The sequence below is a fragment of the Bison bison genome, unplaced genomic scaffold (genome assembly GCF_000754665.1).
Source record: "Bison bison bison isolate TAMUID 2011002044 unplaced genomic scaffold, Bison_UMD1.0 scf7180017864309, whole genome shotgun sequence".
NCBI classification, from domain to species: Eukaryota; Metazoa; Chordata; class Mammalia; order Artiodactyla; family Bovidae; genus Bison; species Bison bison.
Genome location: NW_011494881.1, coordinates 4,761,502 through 4,773,478, shown reverse-complemented (window position 1 = coordinate 4,773,478; position 11,977 = coordinate 4,761,502). Strand labels below are relative to the sequence as shown.

At 50.7% G+C, this 11,977-nt stretch overlaps 1 protein-coding gene across 1 annotated transcript in view; it reads right to left on the bottom strand.

Annotated features, from left to right (window-relative positions):
• Window positions 1-5,160: 5,160 nt before the first annotated feature.
• Window positions 5,161-11,977, bottom strand: part of PALD1 (phosphatase domain containing, paladin 1) — a 99,251-nt gene continuing 92,434 nt past the window's right edge. The window contains exon 21 of the mRNA XM_010852230.1: window positions 5,161-5,231. Within this exon, the coding sequence (XP_010850532.1) occupies window positions 5,226-5,231 (6 nt within the window). The 3' untranslated portion in view covers window positions 5,161-5,225. The remainder of the gene's footprint in view (window positions 5,232-11,977) is intronic.

Here is an 11,977-nt window from a genome sequence, read left to right as displayed (position 1 = left end):
CAGGCTCTCCCCGTCCCTGGGATTCTCCAGGCAAGAATACTGGAGTGGGTTGCCATTTTCTCCTCCAATGCATGAAAGTGAAAAGTGAAAGTGAAGTCGCTCAGTCGTGTCCGACTCTAGCAACCCCATGGACTGCAGCCTACCAGGCTCTTCTGTCCATGGGATTTTCTAGGCAAGAGTACTGGAGTGGGGTGCCATTGCCTTCTCCCTTAATGTAGGTTACTGCTCTTATAAAAGAGACCCCAGAAAGATCCCTGGCTGCTTCCCCTGTGTGAGGACACAGTGAGAAAATACCTTCTATGAGCCAGAAAGCAAGCCCACTGAATCTGCTAGCACCTTGGACTTCCAGAACTGTGAAAAATAAATTTCTGTTGTTTATAAGCCACCTGCTTGTGGTATTTCGTTATAGCAGCCAGAACAGACTAGGACAGCTTCCTATAGGGGCACTGATAACATACTAGTGAGTCTGGTAGGAAGAGGGACCACTTTGCCCCAGAAGCTGAAAATGCCCTATTCTTTCTTCTCCGACCTCCCCTGCAACTAGGAGAAGATGTGTGACTGGTTTACCAGTTAGATGCAACCAGCTCTGTTTGGGATTCCTACAGAAGCTGATGCTGAAACCAGCAATTATGTGGGCAGTGACCCCAGGGAGCCCAGTAGAGAAGAGGGGTAGTAGGCCAGGGGAGGGAGGGTGGCCATAAAAGAGGCATGATCCAGCAAGTTACCATGTGGGCAACCAGAGCCAACGAAGAGTTATCCCAGCTGGGAGGGAGGGAGATGGGCTTCCATACATCACCTCCCACACATCATTGGTTAGGGCTGAATTATTTCCCTACTTATTTCATCCAGACTTGGCTTCTATTCCTGGCAACTAAAAACCCTGGTGATGACACCATTCCATTTTCTCCCTTGCTGCTTCAACACACCACCCCCTTTCCCAACCCTCCTCCCACTCCACCCTGGTAGGACCTTGTCCTTAGAGTCACACTCAACTGCTCCCAGTACTCCCCTCCCCAGGGCATGGAGCAGGGACTATTCACAGATTCCAGCATTCACCCATGGTTACCGAGCACTTTCTGTCAACCGGGTCCTGGGGTCAGTGAACAAGCCATGTGGAGCATCTGCCTTCTCATGGGCTGTGTCTGATGGGGAGATGATGTGAGCGTGGAAGAGATTCATGGAGCAGGGTGGCACTCTGCTGGTGGCACTGCCCCTGCCACCTGGGCCCAAGTGATCTCTTCCACGACTCGGGGCTTGGGTTGACAACAGCCGAGGTTTTGTTTTCTAAGCAGTTACCACAGCACCCTCATCTCCCTGCAGACACGCTTCGTGGTCTCTGAGGTGTGGCCCCATGTGGTGCGGCGACCGTGTCAGTGTCTCTGACATGTGTGAGCAGGGGAGGATCTGCTGGAGAGCAGCCATGTGGGGGTGGAGAGAGCCCGAGGGGAGACACAGGGGCCCCTTGCAGCTTTGAGAAGCTGTGAATCCTCTCTACAGTGATCCTTCCCCCACATCTGTTACCAGAGTTGGCCAACTCAGCCTCCTAACAAGCGCCCCCTTCTGCTCACAATCACAGCCTCTCCAACCCAGGCCATCCACATCTCTTGCTTGGACAAGTCTTCCTGTGGCCTTCTCACTGATCTCCAGGCTCCTGTCCACCCTCACTGTCCCTCCACCCCACAGCCACAGTGGTGCCCACACCCTGCCGGATCCCCTGGGCCCTACTGCAGGCTGGCCCTGCCTCTCTGCCTGAGGGCTCCAGGGGAAGGCCAGAAGTGCTGGGGAATCATGCCATGCCCCACTCAGCCCAGAACAGCCCTCAACCATTGCCTGATGGGAGGTGGTATATAAATACCCCAGCTCTCTCCATCTCAGGGCTGGAGCAGAGGTGGGGATAACTCCAAGGGACATACTCAAATTCAGTGACTCCTAGAGTTTCCCAACAGAGTTAAGCTCCAGTATCCACAATGGTGACCTGCTTGACCACACAAGCTCTCTTGGCTGTCTCCCTTCCCTGGCTCAATTCTCCACTCCACTATGGGGTATTTTCTGGGATCACTTCCTACACAAACAACTCATTGGCAAATCCCTGTCTCAAGGTTTGTCTCTGGGGAAACCCAGCTAAGCAAACCATACCACTGCCTCACTTAAAATTCTTCATTGGTTCCTTGTGGCTCTTGGGATAAAGTTCAAAGCCCCTAGTGTGACCCACATTCTGCCCTGATCAACTCTGCCTCTACCCTGTCCCCCACCAAGCCCTTCCTCACTGAGCAAGCTGATTCTTCTGATGGCTACACTGTCTCTAGCCCTTCCCGAATGCTGCCTCCTCTTTCTGGAATTTTTATCCTACATCCAGATTAAGTCCTCCTCAGCCTCAGGCTTCAGTTTTCAAAGGTGGCTTCCTCCAGGAAGCCCTCTTGCAGGAAGCCTGGCTTGCAGGTCTGGGTCATGGCCCCCCATACCCTGCTCCCATAGACCTCATTATCTCCCCATCACAGCACTGTGAGGCCAAGGGCCATTTCTATCTTATTCACAGTTGAATCAATTGGTCCAGCACCTGACATCAGTTTGATGCTTGAAAAACACTGGATGATCAGATGAATGAATGAATTCTACCAAAGAATCTTCTAGCCTCACTTGAATTCTCCCAGAGATAGAACTCATTACCTCCAGAAGTTGTTCTACATATGGAAAGTTCTAACCATGAACCATCATATGACACAGAAACCTGCCCCTTTACAACATCCAGCCATGGTCATGGATCAGGGATCCTGTGTCTAAATATACAGTCCCATCTCTCACTTGGTTGGGCAGAAGGACCACTAAGCTGACTCCAGTCCAGGCAATGGCTATCCCTCACCCCTCTTTGTGTGAAGGAGCCACAGAAGGGCCACCCACTGTCCAGGTCAAGGTGGACAGGGGACTGGGTCAGTCAGTCCTCCTCCTGTCTGATACCGACAGTGAAAACAAGAACCTTTCATGGAAGGTGAAGGATGGCTTTCGATTATTATCTACCCAGACCTTTTATTTCTCAATGGGCTCAGTTACCAACTGAGAAAGTCCCAGTTGGGACAGCACTTTCTCTGGGCATAGCTGGTACCCACTTGGTCTAGGCAAGCTGTGACCCCAGAAGGGCCAGGCCCACCACCTTAACCTGCTCACAGAGTTCTCCTTCCCCCATCCACCCCTGCCTAAAGAGGTCTTTTCCAGCCAAGACTTCCACAGCCCAGGCAGCCACACACACAGACAGGGGCAGACTGGGCATCTGCCTGGCTTCTCACTGTTAGGGAGAGGGTGATAGGGTGGCGGGTGGGTGTGGTACAGATGAGACCAGGGTCACAGGTGAGATTCTCATGGGGTGATGAGGGTTAGTGTTGCACAGAAAGAGACCAACCTCCATCACAGACAGGATCCTCAAGAGCAGCCAAGGACTGATGGCCAATCCAGGCTGCAGCGAAATGACTCCAGCCACAGGTTCACCCCAAAGTGGCCATAGAAACTCAACCATATGAACCTTGACTTTGATCCAACACTGAGCCCCAACCCCAACCAGTTCTCTTTTGTACCTCATAATCACAGAAAACTCCTTTCAGGCCCCCAGGTCCCAGCTATAGAACAAGGAGCTAGAACAATGATTTCTGCATGGTTTTTCAGCTAGGAGGGACTTGACCCTAAGTCCTCAAGTCAGCTGGTCCCTGACAGTGGGTGTGGCTGAAGAACCCGACAGCCCTGTTACCCCAAATCTGCTGGGTGGGCAAACCCCACAATCACCACCCCCCGCCACCCCATTCTCAGAAGTACTGCTCCACAGGCACTTCTCTTCACAAAGCCAGATTTGCCGGCCAAACCAGAACAGCTGCTATTGTTTTGCAGACTATAATGGCAATCTGTTTACTGCCGGGCTTGACTGCACATCTGGAGCTCGCAGTTAATCTCCACAACAGCCGGTTCCCTGTTTCTTCTTAAGAGGCCCATGACGTCAGCTTACTGGCATGACACTGACTTTTCCCCTGGGAGACCCAATCTCCCCATGAGATCCACCACCATGAAAGAAGGCTGGCCCCCCAGGAAAACATATTTGTCTCCCTCTCCTCTCTATTCACAGGAATCATCACCCGGTGGACGGGGGACCTTCCCCCAAGATCCCGCCTCCGTGGAGGCTGTCACTAAAGATGTCACTCCCACCTCTGCAGATCCTTCTCCCACGGGAATATGGGGCTTCATGAGACTTCATTTTGTGAAGCATTGTTCCAAGGTGCAGTAATTGAGAGACCCCCTACTGCCTCTCCTTGCCGCTACATTACCCTTATTTTTCTCTTACTAACACTACAAGTAAAATACTAATAAGTGCTTGAGTGCTTATGGTAGAATTTGGATGGCTGTACATGCATTAGCGCATTAATCTTCCCAGCAGCCCTACGAAATGGATGTATTCATCCCTGTTTTAGAAATGAGGTCTCCCAGAAAGCTGAGGAGCACGCATCTCTGGCTGTCCCACTGTATGACTCCTGAGTTGTCCAGAGCATATTCTGCACCATCTCCCCTAACATCTTGTCCTCATTGTCTTCCCAACCATCACACACAAAGCCCTCATGTGCAGAAGACTCACTTTAGGGGGATGCTCTCAGGAACAGCAATTCCCTGATGCCACCGGCCACTCACTTTTTTTTTAATTTAATATGATAAGACAACATACAGAGCATAGTAGGGCTTCCCTGGTAGCTCAGATGGTAAAGAAGCCACCTGCAATATAGGAGACCTATATTCTACCCCTGGCTTGGGAAGATCTCCTGGAGAAGGAAGTGGCAACCCACTGCATTATTCTTGCCTGGAGAATCCCATGGACAGAGAAGCCTGGTGGGCTATAGCCCATGGGGTCCCAAAGAGTCAGACACGACTGAGCAACCAAGCACGCACGTACAGAGCATAATATTGATCATTTTAACCATTTGAAAGCATACAGTTCAGTAGCATTAATTACATTCAAAATGTCATGTAAGCATCCTCTCTATTTTTTGTCGTTCAATTGCTAAGTCGAGTCCGACTCTTTGCAACCCCATGGACTGCAGTACTCCAGGTTTCCCTGTTCTTCACCATCTCCCAGAGCTTGCTCAATTCATGTCCACTGAGTCAGCGATGCTATCTCACCACCTCATCCTCTGCTGCCCCCTTCTCCTTTTGCCTTCGATCTTTCCCAGCATCGGGGTCCTTCCCAATGAGTCTATCTATACCTGAAAGAAAGAAAAGTGAAATGAAGTCGCTCAGTCGTGTCCAACTCTTTGTGACCCCATGGACTGTAGCCTACCAGGCTTCTCCGTCCATGGGATTCTCCAGGCAAGAGTACCGGAGTGGTTTGCTATTTCCTTCTCCAGGGGATCTTCCTGACCCAGGGATCAAACCCGGGTCTCCCACATTGCAGGCAGACACTTTAAGCTCTGAGTCACCAGGGAAGCCCATCTATACCTGAAACTTGTTCATTATCTCCAACAAAAACGCTGTTCCCATTAACAATAACTCCCCCTCCCTCGGCCTCTAGTAACCTCTATTCTATTTTCTGTCTCTAGGAGTTTGCCTACTCGAGGTACCTCATATGATCGGGATCATACAATATTTGTCTATCATTTCCGGCTTCTTTCGTCCCACATAATGTTTTCAAGGTCCATGCACACTGTCAGCTGTGTCAGGCCTTTATTCTCTTGTGGCTGAGTAGTATTCCACTGCATGGCTATTTCACTTTGTTTATCCACTCTTCCATGGATGGACATTGGGTTGTTTCTACCTTTTGGCTACTGTGACTAATGCTATGATGAACACTGGGGTACAAGTTTCTGTTTGAGTCCCTGCTTGCACTTCTTTTAGATAAACAACAAGGAGTGGAATTGCCGGGTCAAATGGTATTTCTGTGTTTAACCTCTTGAGAAACCACCGCTCTGTTTCCGGCAGCCTGCCACTGGCTTCTCAGCTGGCCTCTGCCTTGACCTTCCTGTGTCTATCTTCCCACCTGTCAGGCCAGGACCTAAAACAAGATCCAACTCAGCTCTCCATCATTAGGGAGACCAACCTCACGTTCATGGTAGGCTCATGAGACTCCAAGCCTTCCAAGCACCAAGGACCTAGCCCCACTCACTGCTCCGCCACCCCTCCCAGAACACCCTGTTAGAGCAATGCTCCGCCCCGGGGTGGGGGTGGGGGGCAGTGAAGAAAGCCAAATGGGTGGGGCTGTCACTAGGCCTTGAGACTCTTTTGCATGGTACTGTCTTGATCATCACTGCCTCCATGTCCCTAATAGGACCTGGCACTTAGCAAGTACTCAATAAACACTGTTGAATGAATGAATGTTGGCATATATACCCCCTGCTTCATGTAACTGTGAGCTTGTGGGGTGAGGGGGAGACAAAGAGACCGGGGAGGGTGGGAGAGCGAGCACTGGAGCCTTGCTCCTGGAAAAGAAGAGTCGAGGGTGGGCTGGAGAGAAAGCTTCTGCTCCTCCCTTCCCACTGCCCTCCATGGCCCCGACCCCTGCAAAAGGCCAACCCCACCTCTACTCTTCCTCCTTTTACCTTGAAACAATTTGAGACCCCCAGTGTGGGGAGCCAATATTTGGGAGGAAGGGACTTCCAACCAGAGCCAACCCCACTCTCATGCACAAGCTCATGACAAATACCAAGGTGAGGATGAGACTTCAAGGTTTCTAGTTTGGTTTTACCTTTATCGACCACTTCTTAAAAGTGCCTACTGTGAGACATGTGCTGTGTAAACATGCACGATTTCATTTCTTTTTTCTAAGAGCCCTACTTTGTAAGTGAGGAAACTGAGGCTAACCAAGATTTGAGAACTTGTCCAAAGTCTCCCAGTTGCTTATGCTGGGAATGGAGAGATTCGAACCAGGGCTTCTGCTGCCGATGGCGCTGGGTATGTCCTGCTTCTGCTCTCATTTCCCCACCTCCCCATCTGTCCTCCCCGGGCATCCACCCCTCGCTACTGTAGGCCTGTAGCAGTGCCTGGGTGCCCCCAGTCACTCCTCCTGTCCTGGCCAGGGCATAGGGCTCTCACCAGGACCCCTCCCCTCTGGCTCCTCGCTCCTCCACTCTGGTCCACATTACACTGGAGGCTCCTAGCCCACCCTGGTGCCCCCATTGTCTTCCTTGGCACTTGGAAATGGCACCTGCAGGTTTGTACATCGCTTCTCCAGGGGCTAGAACGAGGGGTGCACTTGGTTCCCCTCCCTGGGGCACTCAATGAACCAGACCCCCAGCTCCCATGCCCACCCTCTGGACCAGAAGAGGGTGGGGAAGGCTGGCTGGGGATTCCAAGGAGCCTGGAAGGAAAGCAGGGGGCACGAATTTCCTGGGCATCCCTGTGTCAGGCACCATGCTACTCCGTCACTCTAACCCCCTTGGCTGCCAGGCAAAGACCCCACAGGCAGGGCAGGAGTGGGACTTGCTCCAGGCCACATACACTGACCCAGAAGGCCTCACTCCTCATCATCCGCTCCCTTCAGTTCCCACGACCCTCTCCTCTCCCAGGAGGCCAACTGCTAAGGGAGCAGCCAGTTGCTGAAGGCAGCTTACAGGAGAGGCACAGGGACAGGACTCCGATCCAGCTAGAAGCCCCGTCCCTGCCCCTTAAAAGCAAGCTGGGCAAAGAAGAAACAGAAAGCCTATGTTTAAGCTGGAGCCAGCAGTCTAAACATAAGCATCTGTTTATGATTTCAAAAACAAAACAAAAATACAGTTTGCTGAATCAATCTGCAGGGCAAATGACATGGCGGGGGATTCTTTAACTTCGTTAAGAGCACAAACTGCTTTCAAGTCTTTTGGAAACCATTTAAAACCATGTAAGTGTGTTTATTAAGCAAACCGTGCAAATCAGCTTACAAACCACGAGTAATCCCGCATGATTCTTATCTGGTGTTTAAGCAGGTGCTGCAGGGCCCTAGCTGGGTCCAGACGGTAGTTTATTCTTGGTTCTCATCTGTAGTGTATTTGAAAATAACACTAGGGCTTTCCTTGAAAAAGTTCAATGATTTAGATGTTCTGGTCCATTCTTCCCTAATTATGTCCCCCAACTGCTTGCAAAAAGCGTTTGTTTACTGTTTCGTTGCATCAACAAACTGGGCAGAAGGGCCTTTATTGGTACCGCCTGGAGTGAAGAGCATTTTCACAGCCCTCCCAGACCAGATGTGTGTGGCAGGCTACGCCCTTGCTTGCTACGTGACCTTGAGCAAGCAGGTTCCCCTCTGGGTCTGCTGTTCCTCACGTTGCCCGGACACACTGACAGCTCAGGCAGGGTCTAAGATCACACGTGGGCTCCTGTGGGGGAGAGGACCGGATGCAGAAGCACCTTACAAACACGTCGGGTGCAGCAGCAGCATCGGGAAGGGGCCCGACTTACAGGTGGATGCCTGTCCTGCCCCAGATCCCACAGGCAGCTAGGGAATCCTGCTGGCGCAGCAAGTCAGGGTGTGGAGCAGGAGAGCACTGTCAGCTCCTTTTAGAGATGCAGAAACGGGGCTGCGGTAAATCACCGCATGAGATGCTCAATAGCACCTGTCACTCAAGAAACACTCACACAGATGCTACCGTGAGTGGTACCACAGGAGCCACAAAGACACCACCAACTGCAGCAGCCTTTGCTGCTCTGCTCTCACCTCTGCCCCGAGACGCTCCTGCTCGTGGCCAAGTCCCTCGTCAGTATACCTTCCCTGGAAAACCTCTTCATAAAGCCACAAGCCTGCCTGTCCGGCCAACGAGAGAGTGCACCTTGCCAGAGAGAACGCCACCCAATGCCCTGATGGGGGAATCTGAGGCAGGAGGGACAAAGGCCTAGCTCCTGCCTCAGCAGAAGATGGACACAGGGACCCAAGTAACCCTAAGGGAGTGGGGTCGTCTCACATGGCCACAGCTCCCCGCCCCCACCCAGTACTTCCTTTCCCAGGGAATCGGGGACAGGAGATTGCTTTTGTCACTTAGAGCATGCATTCTCCAGAATTTCACCCAAAACTCTTGTGAGAAAACTTAAGCCAATAGACAATTATATAATCTCCCCATGTGACCAGAGTTCATGCCAATTGGCAGTCAAACTAGTGGAAATGCCACCCAGGGATCCAACAGAACCCATGCCCAGCCACCTGTAGGGGGTGCCTTTCAGGAGAATTCTACACAGCCACCAGTACACAAGCTCTAAGCATCTGCTTCTCGGTGGAGGGCAAGATTCCCAAAGGCTGGCCCACACTGACTTCTTCAGTCAAGAGTAACATGAGCAAAATAAGGACCATGTAGGGTGTTACAGCTATTGCATCTAATTGGAAGGTCCATGATTTTTATCCTCCAGAGAATTTGTCCTTGTCTGGAGAGGTTAAAAATACCCTTTTATGATATGATAGTGTTATAAGAGGGGTTCATTCCTTTTTAGTGGGGCAACTTTGCAAAAATTTACAACCTAATATTTTTTGAAAAATTCTATTTGTCTCTGCAATCAAGAAGTTGGGGAACCACTGGAGAAACACATAAAGGAGCCCCCACCCACTTCTGGGGAGTCACAGTTTTTGTATTTGTTTTGAAAGCCTGATGCTAACACTGGATCCTCTCCTGAGCTAAGTATATAAACACAATTTCACACACAACTTCAAGCATCTGAAGCTCATGGGGATCTTCAGTGAAGAAGAAGAAAGACAGGCACTATGAGCTAGGGCCTGGGAAGATACCCACACAGCCTTAGGAAAGGTGGCTTCTGTGGGTCTCCAGGCCCTGGGTTATCGAGTGGTACCAGTCCAGATGCTCAGATAGATCTGAAGAGAAAGGGAAAAGAAAGCGCACTGCAGAGAGTCAGCACACTGGTCCCTGCATGACTTTGGCTGTCATTGCCCTTCCAGCCTCAGACCCCTCCTTTGCTAAGTGAAGAGGTGCACGAGCTCCCTTTAGGTGTCATATTCCCATGGTGAATGAATTTCCAGCAGTGAGTGACATATTCCAGTAGTTTGAAAATACTCGGCAAAGGTTCATTCACTCATTCTTTCCAAAAACATTGAGTGTGCCTGCTAGTTGCCAGGTCCTGGGACATTCAGAAAAGCACAAACACAGTCCCCAACCCCAAGTAGCCTCTAGGCTACAGAGAGGGCACAGAGTCACCAGCATGGGTTTGAGGGAATCTTGGTGTCCGGAATCCCAGATCCCTTAGGGATATGACATGAGCCTTGAGTAAATTACAGAACCTCTCTTGGTCTCATAAAACAGAGATCGTAATCCCAGCCTCCTCTGATTTGGGACGCTCTGGTGAAATAATGAATTCAGTGCCCCAACATGATGTATGAAAACCACCCATAGGCATTCAATAAATGAAACTTTCCTTCCCTTTTCCTGAGAAACACCAAATGCCTTGTGAATTATCAACTCATCAAATATTTACTGACCACATTCCGTGTACCAGGCCATCACAGACCCTGAGATACAAAGAGTCCCCAACCTCCGGGATCTAATGTCTGATGAGCTGAGGTAGAGCTGATGTAATAATAATAGAAATAAAGTGCACGGTAAGGGAAATGTGCTTGAGTCATCCTGAAACCATTCCCCCCACAGCCAGTCCATGAAAACACTGTCTTCTGTGAAACCAGTCCCTGGTGCCCAAAAGGTTGGGGATCGCAGCTTTAAGGAACTGACAAGTTAGAGGAGGTTTAGACAAGCTGATGACAATAGTGTGAAAGTGTGTTTGAGAAATCGGCACAGAAGTACAGACTGTTCTCCATATACTTCCAACCTGCCTGTACTTTTGAAATTTTCATAATGAAACGCTGGAGGTAATGTGGGCACAGCATCTTGAGAAGTCAGAATCCTTTCTCTAGGCATCTCAAGGGCACTTAGATGGCAGGGGTGAGCAGACCTGAATCAAACTGAGCTTGAAACCATCCAGAGCAGTGGGCTAGAGAAAGGAGGAACAGCAACAGGAAGCGCAGAAGGAAAATCTGGAGGTATCACTGGATCAAGGTGCCTGAGCTTCCTCTTTTGTAAAATAAGGAACATGCCTACCTCCTTGGGCTGTTGCAGAACTACTGGGGGTGATGACATGCATGAAGCACTTGGAAGAGGCTGCACTGGTTCTCCTGTATGCCCTTTCTCCAGAGGCTGACCCACCCTGTGGACCATGTCACTGGTGCCCCCTGCAATCAAAGGAAGGTACTGATGGGAGCTCAGAGGACAGAAGAGGACAGCAAGGCAAAGCATCTGCCCCTCTTCCATCAGTCCCACATTCAATGATGCTGCTCTGGCCGTGGTTACCCCCTCCTCCATCAGTCCCACGTTCAATGATGCTGCTCTGGCCGTGGTTACCCCATCCTCAACACAGTTTCTGTTGGATGGCCGCGAGTCCCCTGTGGCAGGCAGGGGCAGGTAACATGGTGCTGTCCCTTTGCCCCCTTAGGTCTAGGGACAGCTACAGCTTCCCCCTGCGACTAGTTCCTGAGCACCTCACCACTGGTTCCCTTAGCCCTGCCCACACCTCTGCAAATGGTCCTTTCATTAAACTCCCTTTACAGTCGGATCTCAAGGTTGTTGCCAGAATCCTAATTGTTACAGGGCAATAGCTACATAGCGTGAGTTATTTTAATACATAAATTATGATTGAGCATATGTTCTCATTTCCCCCTCCCAACCCACAGTCCTCAAAATATCATTTAAAGTATTGATTTGTTAAATTCTATGCCAGTGCTCGAGTAAGAAGGGGTCAGAAATGGTGAGGAGTCCCTGAAAGACAGAGGTTGACGGAACTGGATGGGCAGGGGAGATGACAGCCCACAAGTCATGCAGGTGAAAGCCTCTGAGAGAGGAGGAACCAGCTTTGAGGAAGATTTCAGCTCAGAGATGCCAGGCCAGGAGGCAGGAGGAAGCCTGAACACCCATCAGGACATAGGTTGGAGCATTCCAGCAGAGGTGGCTGGAGAATTTGGCTCTCCTTGTGCCCCCTGAGGAGCCCAGGTCAGGTC